This window comes from Eptatretus burgeri, chromosome 10 (assembly GCF_056783735.1).
Source record: "Eptatretus burgeri isolate ZD-2024b chromosome 10, Ebu_testis_v1, whole genome shotgun sequence".
NCBI lineage: Eukaryota > Metazoa > Chordata > Myxini > Myxiniformes > Myxinidae > Eptatretus > Eptatretus burgeri.
This window is the reverse complement of record NC_140970.1, coordinates 78,127,329-78,145,579: the sequence shown is the minus strand read 5'-3', so window position 1 is coordinate 78,145,579 and position 18,251 is coordinate 78,127,329. Positions and strand designations below refer to the sequence as shown.

Genomic DNA, 18,251 nt, shown 5'->3' with positions numbered 1-18,251 from the left:
GGACTCGGTCACATTTTACATTATGTGGCTTTTCCACCGGTCCCTGCCATTGTTGTCAAAGGACATTCCTGCTAAATTCCCCAAATACTCCACACTCTGTTGGGAACGAATTCCCTGACAACAGCCCGGTGGAACCGGGTTTGATGATGGTCTGTATGTGCAGTGCCTGGAGAAAGTCTAAACCCCCTTTCAAATTTTTCACTTTTTATTGCCTTATCGCTTGGAATTAAATTACATTAAATCAGACTCCCCCCCCCCACCCCCCTTATTTACACATTGTAACCCACAATTTCCAAGTGAAGAACAAATTCTACAAATTTTGGAAAATTTATTAAAAATACAAAACTAGAATATCTTGGTTGGATTAGTGTATATCTTGGTTGGAAAACTAGAATATCTTTTGTAAGGGCTAACTATAGCCTTTACAAAAGCGACGTATACAGCAATTTGTAGGTATGAAGATCAGACATTCGATGATATGAGTAAGGAAAGTGAAAAAAAAAAAAAAAACATTGAGCGCTTCATTCTGAAGAAACAGTTGTTGCCTGTCCCAAGTCAAAGCATTGTTGAGCAGGCCAATTAAAAAAATGGCAAATTAAGACCCCTGCGAGGGAGAGTGGGCTGACCAAGGACTGAGCCTGGATAAAGGATATAATTAAATAATACCGTTAATTATCTTCAAAAGGGATGTTTTAATTAACCCAAACACCAAATTTTCACTCTTGCACTTCCTTGGAGTTCCCTTAGTATTCATGCAAAGGTTCAGGCTGCTGGGTTTCATTGCTTTAGTTATGGAGGAAACACACAGTGGTGGTGGTCGTATGGCAGCTTAGCTGCCGGGGTAGCTATCTTTTCTTGAAGCGTGACTGTGTCGCTGATGCAGTGCCCCTCTACCAGTACACACACTGGAACTGGTACTCATTTCACTGACCTCGGAAGGATGACAGGCTCAGTCAACCCCCTGGTGTATTAATTCAGCGGCCGACGGGGCTTGAACTCAGGACCCTGGGATCCCAAGCCACCACTGAGCCAACACCAGGCTGCACACACACTGATGGACTGACTGACATTTATTATTGTAGACTATGTGGATGTTGAGTTGGGAGGGGTGAGGTATGTGGTGTTGGGAGGGGGAGGGATGTGGAATTGGAGTTGGGAGAGGGAGCCACGAACCTGGGGTGGGGAGGGAGGGGGGATTGAGGACTTGAAAAAGAAATGGGGAGTGGAGGACAGAGAGCTGGTGTGGGGGGAGGGAGAAGGGCAGAGAAGGGACAGAGTTGGGAAAGGGTGATTGCCGCATGCTCTGGGGTGTGGATGGGGTTTGAAGGCTTGGAATGTAGATGACAGGAGGGAAAATGAAGCTTTCGTGTTAGGAGGGGAATGTTGAGGACTTGGGGTTTGGGAGGAGGGCTTGAAGACTTTGGGCTGGTATGGGATTAGGAGTGGAGGGGGGGGGTGGTCAAGGACTTGAAGAAGAAAGGGATTGAGTATTCCTGACAAACTCCATAAATATTTCAAATGCCATTGGGAACTAATTCCCTTACAACAGCCTGGTGGAATCAGGTTATCTCCTTGTCTTTTTACAAGATCGTGTCATCAGCATCCAGTGCTCAAGGACGTTACATCACTTCCCTCAAGGGCACGAGCTGTGCTTGTGTGATGTTTACAATCCACTGTTGTCTAATGCCTGTACGTGTGTGATTTAATGCCTGTACGACACTCATTCATGATCCTTCAACCTGATGAACAAACAAACACCACTCAGATCTGAGCATTTCATTGGTTGTGTCTGCCCCTCCGTTTCCTTAACAGGTGCACGCAATGTAATATTTAGCCCCTAACCGGATGTTAGTATGACTGGGTGTTGTATTGTGGGCCCTGTGTGTCAGTCCTTCCACCCATCCGCAGTCTCAACTAGAAAATGACTGGATACACATTTCTTTCATACTTGGCACATGTATGCAACCATATCTGACATGATGCAAATCAAATGATTTTGGGATCGGAGCCAATTGGAATTTTGGTAATTTTTAAAATTTGTTTTTAGGATCTATTTATTTATAAACACTTTACCATGTCCACTTCCAACATGTGACTGGATTATTTAATTTTATGCACTTTACAAATTACAATCCCCACTGTAGACATACAGTACCACCTTGAATTATTTATTTATTGATATGCACCTTACCATCTCCACTACAACACACAACTCTGAATTATTTATTATTATACACTTTACCATCTCCACTCCCGACAAACCACCTTGAATTATTTATTAATTTATACACACATTACCATCTCCATTTGTGACATACCGCCTTAAATTACTTACTTAATTATTTTAATCCAAAATCTACATGTCCCATTTTAAAGGTGTGGTTGGTCCGGGGGGGGGGGGGGTGGGCTGTGTCCTTGATGAGGACTTATCCTATATTATTTTGTTTCCTCACTTGTGAAAGAATATTTTACGTTTTGTTTGAAAATAAAAATTAATCTCCACTGGGATATCCAACCAGGTCGCTTGGAATGTGGGGGTGGGTTGGGGTGAAATACCTTGCACATTGTTGTTTAATTAATCACACACTTGGGACCAAAAGGAACTTTTATTGTCAAAATGTCAGAACAGCAAGAGTTAGTGTCATACAGCACAGCTAGTGGACAAATCACAAACGCATTCCTCAGCAAAAGGTGATGCAACAACACGAAAGGACGACACATTTGTACGACTTCACATCCAGACGTGGAGATGGATATTCCCAAAGCTGCACTTTACTACAGCCGGTTCGGTTAGCAGAAGATAATGTACTGGGAGCAGTGGCTAGCAAACTATCTATGTCAATATACACAGCTATGGTGGTACACTGGATGGACTGTGAAGTGGAAGTGGGGTAGGTGGGGGTGGTCGAGGGGGGGGGGGTAGTGTTATGGGGAGCGGCAAGGGTTGAAATCCAACCAGTGATTTTTGCACAGCGAGTTTCACAATCCAATTCATTTTCTCAATTTGCAGCCAAATAACTGCTCACTTCAGCTAAAGTGCTCTTGTACCGTGTATCTGCAAGTGGAAAGTGGGAAAGGGTTGCATTTTGTAGGTTCCATATTCCATTTATGAAAGGTTCACTTTCAAAGTGTGGTGTTAAAATTTCTTTCGAACAAGTATATCATCGGCGACCATGGACGGTTGATCCTGAAATGTGTGCTGTCCAATGACGAGGACTCATTTATTCCCATATCCCATAGTCGCACTTTAGTGACCAAAGCAAGAAATGTCTTGGCTTTTACACAACTTTCCAAGGCACTCCTCAGCCTCCATAGACAGCTGCTGCTTTTATAGATCTGTTTTGTAATAAAGCTTTCGGAGAAAATGATTTAAACGATCTCCAAGAATTGGGTTGGGGGAGAGGGTAGATTTGAAATTACATTCCACACTGAAACATCTTACAGGCAAGTAATTAAGGTGCAAACTGCTCGGTATCTTAAAAGGAATGAGGATCTGCGTGATTTGCTGGCATTAAAAAAAAAATGTTCCAATGAAAAGAGGACCGACTCCATGAGCATATATATATATATGTATATATATATAAAAAGCTTTGCAGCAAAATATTAATCAATTCAAAGAAATCTGAACACCAACCAGAAACTTACACAATTTTCAATCGTTATGAAAAAAAAAATTATTAAAAACAAAAACAAATTTCATGCAGACATTACAGCACAAAATCAGTATCAAAGTGTACAAAAAGAAACCGAAATGACAACAACGTACCGGATCGCAATCGTTTTCATCAACAGCGGCTAATTGATGAAGGCAGCTGAAATATGCTTGTATCCACGATAGCAGTTCGATGGTGAGTGGGTTTTTTTTTGTATGCAGACCAAAACAAAGCAGTTGCAACATGTTTCGTAACGGGAGCGGTCGGTCGGAGAGCGAGGATGTTTTACCAGCAAGCAAAATCGACGGGGGATTCAAATCAAAACCAGTGAAACACTCGAAGCTCGAACGGCTTCGCAAACTGAGAATAGACCAGATAAACCTTTTTCATCAACTCCCTCATCACAACATGAAATGGCAAACCATAACATTCTAAAATGTACAGATAACACTTTACAAAAAAAGAAAATAAGTAGTAGCTCAGACAACATTTCCACAGAGAAAAAAAATAACCAACCTGCTGCTTTTGCTTGATCTGTCCATTTCCGTGTGTTGTGGGATACGAAAAGAAACTTCTGCAATGAACTCGGGACGACAGATTAGTTTTTCAAAACGGAAACGTTTTTCTGATATAACTTGGATTTGTGCGGTGGTCGTGTTCAAAAATAATTTCAAAAAGCAAGCTGGAAGATTTTAAAGATTTTGTCCAAAATTCACAATCATTACAATGGTTTCTTCGGTGCGCTGTCGGAGCAAGCTCTGGGTAACAAGCGTGTTCCTTTCAGCTGCACGACCGAGACGGAATCGTGACCGGTGAGTGCTTGGGGTACGTGGCTTTCACTACGAAAATGTCAGCATGTATCTGCAATATCGTACAGGTTTCATAAACAATAACGGGCTCCTCCGTGAAGGAGGCAAAACGGAACAGTTCTGCGCAAATAGTGATAACTCAGCCGAAATAAGTTAAAAAAAATAAAAGTCAAAGGAAAACAAAATGAAACAAGTCAAAGATGGAGATGCTTCAAGTCGCCAAAACAAATCCATAAAAGGAGCAAACGAGTAAAAGAGAGGAAGTACAAAATAGAAAGAGGCAGATAATGAGATAAAAAATAAAAACACAAAGATGTAGTAGAGGTGGTCGTATGATTCGATGTGGAGCAATGTTGAGATCACATGACAATGCAGGACATGCCAGAATTAGGCTTATTGTAGCAGGTCATTTGCTACGGCAAAGAATAACCCTCAGAAGGTAAGCGTCGAGTCATCCCATTCGAGCTGCTGGCGTGGTGCGTGGGTGCCACCTTTCACTTCATCCTCCGCCTCACCCTCGCTTGATTCTGACTCGCCTATTGCAGGCTCCTCTTCATCATCTTCCTCCTCTTCCTCTCCATCTTCTGCCACAAGCTCTGTTTCGCTGTCTCCTTCGCTTCCTGGACACTCGTAAGACTGCCAGCGACACAGTTGAACCAAGAGGTTGGAAGATTGAGCAGTCGGTCAATATCAATCAATCACCAATGCTTTAATTATAGCCAGGTGCAATGTATGAGTTTGTGCTCAAATAGGAATTACCTCCATGGGATTGACTGTGATGGTTAGGGCAGAGTCATCCCAGTCCATCTCGCCTTCCTTGCTGGTGTCATTGTCTCGCGCACCACGCTTGTTGGCCGAGCGAGCACGTACAACTCCCAGAACGATGGCGAACACAAGGAAACCAACACACAGGATGATGACCACAGCTGCCATACTGGGTATAGCTGTATACGGGAAATGGGGGAAAAAAGAAAGAGAAGTGCTGGGTCCTGTTTTTTTTTTTGTGCATTTTGCTTGAAAGCTGTTACTGCTTTCGAACGAGAGAGATTTAAGGGAGCAGGACCTAACCAGGTCTACTCTAGCGAAGGCCATCATGAGATCTTTCCTTTAGATTATTAAATAGTTTAACGTCTGCCTCGAAGGATGCAAGCCTCCAAATGAAACGTCTGCCGCTGGCAACACGTCATGAGGAAAGCTTCAGTCGAAGTCGCCTCGCTGGGAATCAAATTCAGAATGAGACAGCTCAGAGGCAAGTACATTATCAGACATGTCCTGCTGCCGATTTATTTTAAAATGAAGCAAGAAAATGGCAAGCACAATTCCATTACTAATCCAGCTAAACGTTGCTTGCAGCTCGTCAAGTACACGAGATAAAAGTTTCCTCCGTTTCAGACCAAGAAAACATTGCGTCCCAACAAATTGCTTTAATTTGGACATGATGCATAATTGCACCATCTTCCAGTCTCATTCCTTCCCTCCTGATACCAAGGCATCGCGTGAAGCCAACTGAACCAGAAACTCATATTATGGCTCACACATTGTTAAGACCAATATTCGACTTTGAAATAGCTTATGTTGTACAAAGAAAGTAATTTGTAAATTTTTCATTTCAAATTGCACCGAGTGTGCGAGAGAAGTCGTAGCAATGTTAGTGTCCAAGACAGAAACCAATTTCTCAGAGTTTAATCTCCCTAAGGCTAAACCCACACGTGTTTGCCCGAAGTATTCTCGCTCCCCTTCATTCCACTTGAGTGATGGGATGACGTCAGCACCGAGCGCACATGGCTCTTAAACTACAAGGCCTGAACGTTATTCTCGTTTAATCATACCCGAGTACAACGGTTGTATTCCATTTCTCATGCAATCACATCCGGCGCAAAGTTTCTATCAATTCAATGGTCCATTTCTTCACGTTTGACACGTCTTGAATACCTGGTTGGGTTTACGCCTGTTCATGACAGGATGATGAGAAAGTCTCATCCAATATCCCATCTGCAAATTTTTAGGAAGTCATCGATATGCTGTACATTATTAGTTAAGTGCATGTAGTCATAGTCTAGGTAACAGATAAATGACCGATGATACAAGATTTCCATACCGACAGTTTTGTGACGAGGAACAGGCAGACTATACCACTGAACAAAATTATCAAGAACAATTGGAGATCGACACGAGGTGGGTCACCGCCTTGAAAAGAAAGCCGGAGCAGGGAGTCGATTCAACCAAAGGGAGATTAGAGAGTAGAACCGAGCGAAGGACTACGGATTGAGGTAGGCACATGGACCACAAACCTGCCAATCTTGCGTATCATTCCTTGGCAGCGGCATTACCATCGACACGGACCAACCATGACGGATGCTGAACAAAAGGTACAAAGAGTGAGGGTCTTTACACTTGCTGTTTGTGATCTTCATGGTCAAAGAACAACTTCTGGTGAGATTCTAGCTGTTCAGAATTTGTATCAAAATGCAATTACAAATGGTACAATTAACACCTCGTCAAAAATAAAATTCTTTCATCTGTGAATTTTCACGTCCAACTTTGATGTAAGAAGTGTATTGTAAATGTCACTGTAGACAACTCCTGAAAGACTATGTGGAGCATTCCACCTGGAGCTCCTCTGTGGATACACACACACACACACACACACACACACACACACACACACACACACACACACACACACACACACACACACACACACACACACACACACACACACACACACACACACACACACACACACACACTTCTCCCTGCGAGAGCAGAGGTTAGCCTTGTGGGCCCCATGACAATCATGGTTCCATTTTTGAGGCAATGTTTTTTTGGCCGGATGCCCTTCCTGACACCAACCCTTTAATCGCCTCTTACGACACACAGGGATGCGGTGTACCTATTCTAACCGGAGTACACACCGGGTGTGGATCTCCAAATGCAACTTAAAATGTTTTCTGTTCTGCAACATCAAACTGGAGCGAAGTCGATGGTGTACCATTGCAAATCCCCCGCACTTCCCACCTAAAGCAATGTTGAAAGATGGCAAAATGTTTCACGTGAAATGACCCAATATCAAAATCCGAGTTAAAATTGTTTTTCCAGTTTTGACCCATGTGACCCTAAGTAGCCACCCATTGAGGCATGAACCAGTGGTCAAATCCAAAGACTCATTACATTTTTCATGCATCCTCCAATGTTGATTGCATGTACAAAGTTTCATTTAAATCAAAGTTTCATTGCTGGACATATCACATGCTTTTGATGCGGTCTGGCACCCCACCCTGCTCAACAAACTCTCTTCCGATGGCTCCACTCATGGCTCGCAGACTTCCTCTCCTGTCACACACAGTCAATGTGTGGCCCTCAATGGAGTTCTCTCACCCCCTTTTCCTGTCCAGGCTGGAGTTCCTCAAGGTAGCGTTCTGGGCCCTGTTCTTTTTCTCATTTTCATTAATGATCTCTCCGACTCTGGAAAATTCTCTTTATCTCTTTGCTGATGACTGCATCCTCTGCCGTACCATGTGTCATCCCTCAGATTGGCAAGCAGCAGCCTCTTCACCCCCGCTGCAGATATGGATAAAATCACAAGCTGGTCGAACACGTGGAACGCGTCTTTCAACCCTGACAAATCTCACTAGGGCGGAGCCAAATATGACACTGCTCTTGCTCCTTGACATGCGGTGATCATAACTACCAAGTTTGGTGAATTCCTGCCCAACCGTTTAGGAGGAGATAGCGCGACGGAGACATGGAAAGACAGTTGGAGCCGATTACAATATCCCTCCATTTTTTTCAAAAAGCGTTGGGATAACAATAAATAACGGCCATCAAACCACGCACGTCCACAATTGCTGGGAGCGATCACGGAACATACGAGGTTTAATAAAGGTCATGTTTTTGAATAATTTGGTCAAATTGAAATCTATACCGTTTCATGGATTGTGCATTTGATGGCTCAGGGTCACATTCCTACAGCCATTCCCAAGGCCTGTTCTATCCACCTGACCATCATGCGAATACTTTTCTCTGCCTTTGTGTCACAAAGCTGCCTCTCAGCATTTTCTTATAAAAGCCTGTTCTTGAGACGTCAGCCCACATCATCTTGTCCAATGTTTTATCAGCTCACGTCATCATCCCACCTGCGTTTCGACTGACCAAGCTTCCTCAGCATTTCATTACAGGACAAAGACCTCCAGCACACACAAAAACAATGTCATGTTCAATGGTCTCATAGGTGAGACAACAAGTGCTGGCTCCTCGCAAGGTGGTTTTCAATTGGAGCAAGTGGAACGCTTCGCATAATCTTCAGTTCCAATGCCTATACCAACTTTGCATTGCAGTTTCATACCAATAGGAAGATAAGTGCAGGGATACGTTTTGCAAAACCAGCTGCTTGTGCCGTGATGAAACACGCACATTTAATCGCAAAAAATGAGCACAAATAAGTGAACATCAGGCTCACAGGATGGCAGGATGGTCGAGAGGTACGCACACTCACCTCTAAGCTGTCTAGCTTGGGTTTGAATCCCGACCCAGCTCTAAACGGTCCTGGTATCTCACAGGCAGGGTCATTCATCAATGTGTGTGTTGCCCCTTAGATGGATGTTAAAACAGGTGTCCTGTCTGCCGGCATTACTTGGTGAACATTAAAGATTTCATGGTGTCTTTCGCAAAGAGTAGGTGAACTATCCCTGGTACCATGAACAAATTATAAATTCCTGGCCTAACTACTGCTGGGAAGGCAATGGCAAACCCTGCAGTGTAACCCTTGCCAAGAAAGTGCTTCAGCATCACTGACGCTCTGTAACAGAGTATGGGACATCAGAATCAGAAGTGAACATCTCAAAGTGCCTTCCAGGTTTTAAAATCACCCTGTGCAAAATATGGTCCTTCATGTTAGTGAAATATACCAGGACTTCGATGAAGATACTTGGATATAATGTCGACGAAACCTGGTCAGCTAGAATTCACTCCAAGTGAGCATTTCCAAAATTCTACTCGGTCTTAAAAGTAGAGGCTTACGGAAGGGCAAAGCGGCTTCGGTACCTATAACGAAGAATAATTCACATCCCATTCAGTTTATTAATTTGTTATAATGTGAGAAATTGGAGCAACCAAGCACACTGAAAATTGTGGTGATTATGGAGCAATTGTGGTGGCTGATGACTGAGTGGAGACAGTTAATTAAGCTCCATCCCAAAGCAATGAGGTTATTTATTTGAATATTTTCGAACAAAGTGCCATGTTCTATGGATATGCTAAAACAAATTGTATGTGTACAATCATAAATCATTCTTTCTGGAAGATCATCATCATCAAAGGTAAAGCAACAAGTGCATAGTGGTGAAGATTGATGAAGAAACAACAAGATACGAGGCATGAATATGGTTATAAGACATATTTCCATTCCAAAGCCGTAACACCACCATCTGTATGTTAACATAGTAATAATAATATTAAAAATAACAGCATTAACTATAACTGCCACTTTATAACTGCTGGCAGTGATGACCGGGTACCCAGATGTCCGCCTTTGATACAATGTGAGACTTAAATGATAGTCGCAAAGTTTCGCATCGATAGGATAAGTGGTTCCAGAGAAAACAATATTTAATATTGTTCTTGAATCCAACATGGCTGCCAAACCATGTGACCTATGACATCATAAATTTACATTCTGCCTCCAATCCTCCAGTGGAATACGTGTGTGAAGTTTCGTGTTAATCGGATGAGGTGTGTTTTTCTATCCAAGATGGCCACCAAACCATGTGACTTGTGACATCACAATTTTTACAATGTATGCAGACATGATGGAAGATGATAGTTGCAAATTTTCGCTATGATAGGTTATGTGATTCCAGAGAAAACATTATTTAATATTTTTCTTGAATCCAACATGGCTGCCAAACCATGTGACCTATCAATTAGAAATTAACAAACTTATATTCACTATTCATCTGCAATATGTACGTGAAGTTTCCCCTTGATCTGACCAGCCGTTCTGGAGAAGATGTTTGAAGGTTTTTGGGTAAATTCATTTTTGCCGCCAAACCATGTGACCAATCAATAAGAAATTAACAAACTTGAAAAAGGATGTCATGGGGAATGTGTGTGTAAAGTTTCGCCTCAATCTGTTCAGCCGTTCTGGAGAAGATTAAAAAAAAAAAAATCAAAACAAGATGGCTGCCGAACCAAGTTGCTTATGACGTTATAATATTGTTTTTCTACGGTGAATTGTTGTGTCGATGATGCTCAAGAAATTTGAGATTTTTCCGATGCAGCGTTGTACTTGACGAATTTTCACCGGCATACCGCTTCACCGATGAGGTCACGAAAAATCACCCGTATTCCCCATCGGGAGCTTATTAAAATGTATGAAGCGAAAAAATTTTTCCATTGCACCGTCATGCATTATCTCTTTATTATCTCTTTGCTGTAGCAAAGCTGTTAGCCGTAACACCAACACAAGCACACATTAACAAAAAAAAGAAAGCAAAGGGTGTAAACCGTTTCAGAAATAGAGGTCCAAAGTTTATCGGTTTTTTAAAGATGGCGCCCGTACCACGTGACCTATGACGTCATAATTATCAACTGAGTGTGCTATCAAAAAAAGATACATACTATGGTGAAAATTTCGTGTCGATCGGACTTACCGTTCCTGAGAAAATGATTTTTAAAGCGAAAAAGCCCGCAAATTGCCGGCGGAAAAATAATAAGAAATAAGAAATAAACTGAAGAAAAACAATAGTTTACCCAGTCCATTTGACTGGGTACCCTCATAAACAGAAGGGCAGTCGGTAGAGCACTTAGCTCCGCCACGCAATGGCTGTAATAGGTTAACAAACTGAAATTTTGTTAAGATGATCCACGAGATGATCCCAAAAAAAACCCCCCAAAAAGCCAAAGATGATCCACGAGAACATATGGGGCCCAATACATTTTTGAGATATCGTGCAAAATATCGGTTTCGCCCGATCTCTCAACGGTGAAGAATCACTTTAAAAATTATCAGATCCAGATTCGGATCTTCACCAAAACTGAATCAATTCTTCCTTGTCACACACCCAATGTGTCCACCAAGTTTCGTCCGAATCCGTGCACAACTTTTAGAGATATTGTGCTATATATTAGTTTAGCCCTCTCATCAATTATGTTTAGGCCATCAGTTTTGCCCTATCAGAGGGGTGAGAACATAACCTCTTTCATCTTCAGTGGCGGAGGTAATAATATAAAGATAACTAGATGCGTGCTTTATAACTGTGAGCAATTATGCTGGGGCCCCAAGCCACGCTGCACTCAACCTTTTGATGCGAAACTTTGCGTATGCCATTGACTCGCCATGGGGATAAAAGTTTGATAACAACAGTCATCAGTCACGTGGTGTGGCTGCTATTTTGGTTTCATGGAAAATATTTCAAGAATTATTTCGATGAAATGAGCGATACTTTGCATACGTGATCCACTACCCTCGGTGCATACAGTTTGATCACAATGACACTATCGGCCACGTGGTTTGGCCGCCATATTGGATTGAAGGAAAAACTTTAGCATTCGTTTTATCTGAAACGGCTCGACGAAAATAAATGAAACCCGACGGATGTCATCGAATCCCATTGGGGAACGTAGTTTGTTAACGATTAAGAGAATCAATACGTTACCAGCCAGGATGGCTTGTTCCTCTAATGATAATAACAACAGTAATTTCCATACACCAATGCAGGACGATCTTGGGTGCCCACAACTTAAGACGTAAGCATTTCAATATCGGAGAATGTATCACCTGGATTGGCCACAACTCAAACGCAAGGAGCTGCCGAAGACGCTCAATCAGGGCATGACTGAAATTGGGCAAGGGTACAAGTACACAATGGCATACTCTTCTTAATTTCAAAAAATGCATTTTTAACACCCACAAGCTAATATTCATACATGGAACAGGCAGCTCAACATTCCATCGAAGGAGAACACACTCGGTGTTCGAGCACCTTGCCTTTGAAGTCGAAGAATGACAGTTTGCAGTCGCATATTGAATTGAACCGCCAGGAGACGAGGCTCAAAGGTGAGAGTGCTACATCAAAGTTATTCATCTCGACCTGCTCTCACAGTCGTTCTGGTGAATTTTACACGTCTGGTTTACGGCACACTCACTTTGTCATCAGATTGTGCTTCTCACCTGTGCTGTGTTGAGTTGCTGCAATGCTGTGTCCTCCCAGCTCTGTGTACTGATCAGACTGGACAAACTCAGGTGCGGCCTGAAGGTGGTTCACGTGCTGCATACTATGCAGGGTGTGTAACACTGTCAACTGCACACAAAAGCAGAGCACAGTCTTTAACAAGTACTGAAGAAGCGGCAAACTCAAATGAATGAGTTTGCACAGATCAAAGGTGGGATAGTCAGTAAATTAGTTTGACACAAACCATTCACACTAAAAGTCCACGAACATGTGAGCACACAAACAAAGCGTGATCAGGGATCATGGTAGAGGTCAAGGAACGAGCTGCAGAACTCACATCCAACTGGAAGGGGTTGCTCATGTAACGTCCATTGAGCTCGGAGCAACTGAGGCGGAACTGCCGCTCAAAGAGGCCCTCGGGATTGTTGTGCATATAGCGAAGTGAGCGTAACACCTGTTCATAGCTTGCGAGGCTGTCCACACCTGCACATACATATTCGCAGACGTGAACACACATCCTTCCTTGTACAATGGCTGCAGCTAAAAACAAAAAAAACCCATCACTGACACTATTAATACATAATCACCAACTACCATGGCTCAAAGATCATATTATTTGACATTCTTACTTAAAATTTGCAGTCTTCAACACAGATGTGAGTGAGAAAACATGACCAATCAAAAGTGGTGAGTGAGAGACATGGATGATCTGTGCCAAATGAAGTTTGTTTACAAATTCCCACAGGTGTTCCAGTGAAGGATTTTTTAATTCCTCCCACCTGACGAGTTTCCATTTGACACACTTTCAACCCAAGGTTGGAGCTGGATGAGCTGACCTACCGGTGATAACAAGGCCCTGGCTGCTGTTTGTGGCCTCCAGACCTCGAGCCCCCAACTGCTCATGTGGAACTTCCAGCCACTCTTGTCTTGGCTCGAGTGTATTATCAACGATGGCCACCTCACAACGGTCCAGCGTATGCAGGATTTCTTCGGACACCATGGCTTCTTGGCCTGTTTGAAGCATATTTCAAAACAAAGTTACGCTTCATGATAATTCCTTTAAAAAGTTGGCCAACGATTTTCCAAGCTGCCAGTCCAATGGACATATCCTTTCACCTCCCAACCTGCTCCAGAGAACTTTGGCATCCAGCCATATGGTTACTTAGCAACATGGAAAAGAAATCCATTGGAATTGGCAATTATTACCTCTGCCATCGAAGGTGGACGGAGGTTATGTATTCACCCCTGTTTGTCTGTATGTCTGTTTGTGAGCAGGATATCTTAAAAGTTGTGGATAGATTATGACAAAACTTGGTGGACGAGTGGGTCGGTGACAAGAACAAGCCAATTAGATTTTGTTTCATGTCCGGATCCGGATCCAACCTATCAGTGGATTCAAATACGTAAACGGTTTAGCCTGGTGGAGGTACGTGCTCTATCGAGTACCATTCCAGTCATCCAGGATAATATTCTGGTGTTGGCAAAGAAAAAGAGAGCAAAGGGTGTAAACAAATGTAATGTTGAGAATAACACATAATTTGATGACTATCATAATTGTTTGTTTAATAACACCCGATGCAAATGAACAAGATTGATAAGAAGCTTTGAACACAATATGTTTAGCGTTTAATCAAACTGGAATCACTGCGTTCCTCTGGGAATGGACTGTGGGTGGCAGGGCCGGATTAACCTTTTTTGGGCCACGCGCCACACAAATTTGTGGGCCCACATTCGGGGAACCATTGCAAAATACAGATCGACACAGAAGTAGTATTTAGCACGGTACACAGCCGTATATGTTTTATTTACAATATTTACAATTTGAAGTCGAAGCAGAAGCACTGTAATTGAAGTAGCTGCTGATACGATGCAGTTTTGCTTCATTTTCATCCTTATCCGTTTTACGCCGGTGTTTCTGAGCAGCCCGGAAATGTTTTTTTCATAATTTGTTACTGATTATCCAGTTGTCCTCAAAACTAACTCTAACTCTCCTGCTCTGCGTGTGTGGTACTCCAAGTGGAACGCCCACCATTAACAGTATGGAATGTGATGACGTCACGTGCCAGGAAATGGTAGTATGTTTTTATTTTATTTTATTTTATTCAAATACGTAGTATGTTTTGTAAAAGTAGCATTAAATTATATACATATTCTTTATTGAAACGTATTGCGATGTGTACACTTAAAAATAAACAAATAAATAAATAAATAATAAATAAAAATCAGTCGCTATGGGCCCCTTCTACGTGTAGGCCTGGGGGGGGTCGAGCAGCCATTGTAAACTCAGCACTGGGGGATGGAAGAGGGGTCGATGGGGGCGGTGGTTCAGGGGTTATTTGATGTTGCAAATGTATTTGATGAAAAAAGTAGCTTGAAGGAAAGTTTTAAGGCCGTACCTCACGGGCATTACGACTCAAATAAAATTTTGTTTTCCTGTAGCTCTTGTTCTCAGTGCAATCAACATTTACTTCACCTTCAAATCAAGTAACTTATAAGTCCAGGAAACAGCATCTAAAATCGTGTTACGTGGAAGATGGGGATCCATAGATAGACTGTGGTACGTATAGAATGTTCCATGTGCTTCGAGTAGGTTCAATTACCATGTAACAGGGACCTGTCAGAGTAAGTCATAACACACATGATGCTGAGGAGGCAGCGTATGTAATTTATAGACAAGGTAGACAGAGTAATTTTGCAAGTGTAAACACCTCTTGTTTGTGGGCAGGGCTAGGTGCGGACTTCCCAAACAGAGGCACATGTCACATGTGCGACGAGGGACATTACGATCTCTCTGGCCGGTGTGTGCCAGCCATGGCATCGCAGTGTGCTGTGGAGCTGGAAGTGGCAATAGTTTATTTTTATTGGGGCTGCCCCATGGCCCAGAGAACTCCACATATTGACAGCCCAGATAACTCAAGCCACCAGTAGGAAGAGGGGGACTGATGTCAGGAGGAGGAAGAGGAGGATGAGGAGTCGAACACGAAGGACTTTGAGAAGCAGACATTGTTTTTGGTCTCTGAAGGAGATTGGGACTGACCTTAGCTTGGATGACTCTGTGTTTTTGGAGATAGAAAAGAAAGGGCACACCAGAGCTCGCAGCATGGTGCAGTGTGGACAAAAGAAGAGGGTCTGGATAGTATACAGAGGGCAGACGAGGTCTCGTCTGGAAAGGACAGAGAGGACCACAAGGGCTGGTTGAGGGGCTGATTGTCCAGGCAGTCCTTGTGGCTGGTTCACTTCATCATGCTCTGTTGGCTATCTTCATCTTGGGTGCTACTCATCGCTGGCCCTGCTCATGGCTGGTTTACTTCGCCATTGGTTCTCGTCGTCTCGCACCTGTTTTCCAAATCAGTCCGATGTTCACCTTGCGAATCGTAGACAAAGGGAAGTCCCGCCTGCATTCTTAACTTGTTGTAAAAGTGTGTTCTGCGGCACCTCGAGTGGGTTTGGATTTGAGATGTATTTCTCATCCTTGTAGTTTACGTGTTCCCATCTACCTCTTTGTGTCTTTTGATTCGCTTGGTTCATACTATTTATTATTGTATCTTGTCTACCCTCTTCCCCGTACTTTTCTTAAAAAAATAAATCCTTTAAAAGGGAAGAAAACGTGTTCGAGCCATCTGCTTTCCATGTGGTGCCATCAATTTTGACTCATTTCAATGATCCTTGGAGAACCGTAAAGTTGTAAGAAAATTTCTGAACGCAATGCAGTGAGAGATCGTTTGGCCATATCCAGAGACTTAAGGTCCCGGCACTGAGGATGCCATTTTAACAGGCACTCAGACGTGACAATATTATAATGAAAAACCACTCACAGAGCAACACTTGGTGAAATGGAACGGCACTCAGTGGAGCGCATACCTCTGGCAGGCTGAACAGTTTAAATTTTGTATCCCACTGATAGGTCAGATCTGAATCCCGACCTGAACTAAAAATTGAATCGGCTTGTTCTTGTCACCGAAGCAACTCGTCCACCTCGTTTTGAGATTTCATGCTATGCTTCGTTTTTGGCCCTATCTCTCAATTGTGAAGAATCACTGACAAAATTCTCAGATCTGGATCTGGATTCGGATCATCAGCAAAATCAAGCATTGCTGTCCTTGACCAGTCAATTACATACAGAAATTTTTTTCAGAACAATTGCTTCAAAACTGTGGCCAAAAATCGTGTGACAGACAAACAGACAAACAGACAAACGCTACAGACCAACATACTTGGTGATTTTTTTTAAAAAACTTGTCAAAATAAGATTTTCCTCTGGAAATGTAAACTTCATCACCCACTTGAAATTTTGGTGTTATGAGAATGACTTCTTTCAACGTTGACCTGTTGGTAAACACCCACCCCAACTCTTCTCTAAACATGTGGGTGACTTCAACTACTCCAACAACCTCACTGGGTGTCGAAAATGCTACATCACAACTGCCAAGGCCTTTTGTCGAAATCAATTAATTTTCCAACTCTGATCTCCACAAACGGGTCATCTTCTCTCGTGCAATTTGTTACCATGTTACCATGTTACCATGTCCTCATTAAGGTTGTAATTTTATTGGCCGTAGACAGAGGACAACGAGTTGGGCAATTCACACAAGCTCACTGGCAAGGTATTTGATTTGCTATTGTACTTGTGGACTGGTCTATCATGTTATCCACACCTGATGCAGATTCCTTCAAGGAATGATTTGAGACCCTAACCCTAACCCTTTCCACTTGCAGCATTCCTGCCCTTCTCCTTGGCTTTGATAAACGGAAGCTTCTATTGAAGCAGGTGCTTCAAAACAGCCTGTTTTCTCGAGTCGGAAGGCAAACCTGATTAAGGGAAACTTAAATTGCTCCAAACAATATGCAATGAACGTGTGTGTCCCTTGGCAAGGCAGAATTACAATACAAGACTCGGCTGATCTCAAAGCTAACCTGTCCAACCTGTCTCCCACGATCCAAGACCTCATGATAGATAGCTGGTGAAGGCTCCATCACCTCCACTCATTTGTTCCTCTTTTTCTCACCTGTGGAATCAACTTCCACATTCTGTCAATGTCCGTCTCTGTCTGGAATCAACTGTCCGTCTCTCCTCAGCTCTACAGGGCAAACGTATTCATCTAGAAACAACCTCCTTGTCAAACTTTTATATCCACCCTTCTTGCTTACCTACATTACAGTGTCCCTCTCTTTTCCCACTTGTGGAATTGCATTACTTGTGTCTTTTCAATCAGATTCCTCCCTTCGCCTTCAAGGAATTGCTCTTTCGGGATGCAGCTCATCGGTATCTCATGTTGTCTTCGGTTTTGGTTCATGATCTTTTTTTAGCAACACAAATCTTGGTCATGTCGGTACATCCATCAGCTGTCCACTTAACGCCTTCTGCCCTTTTGTGTTGGTCAAAACCCACTTATTCTCTGTTCTTACATTCCCCCATAATCATGCAAACATACCACATCCTACAAACCCTTAACTTTTGCCTTTACATTTACTCTTGGGTCTTCCTTTAATTAATGACTTTTGCTTCTGCCAAAATTCCTCCTGCGAGAGCTCCGGCTGTACCGAGTGCTGCAAATCGAGGAATTATAAATGAAATAAAGCCACCACTTGCTTTCCTTATTGAAGTGTTGTTTTTTTAA

General features: G+C 42.7%; 1 protein-coding gene across 1 annotated transcript in view; it reads right to left on the bottom strand.

The window, feature by feature from the left end:
- Positions 1-2,587: 2,587 nt before the first annotated feature.
- The window catches only part of CLSTN1 (calsyntenin 1), a 197,785-nt gene continuing 182,121 nt past the window's right edge, over positions 2,588-18,251 (bottom strand). Inside the window, exons 13-17 of the mRNA XM_085899036.1 lie at positions 13,474-13,644; positions 12,971-13,116; positions 12,633-12,762; positions 5,222-5,406; positions 2,588-5,098 (exon numbers count right to left, since the gene is read on the bottom strand). Of these exons, the coding sequence (XP_085755162.1) occupies positions 4,895-5,098; positions 5,222-5,406; positions 12,633-12,762; positions 12,971-13,116; positions 13,474-13,644 (836 nt within the window). The 3' untranslated portion in view covers positions 2,588-4,894. The remainder of the gene's footprint in view (positions 5,099-5,221; positions 5,407-12,632; positions 12,763-12,970; positions 13,117-13,473; positions 13,645-18,251) is intronic.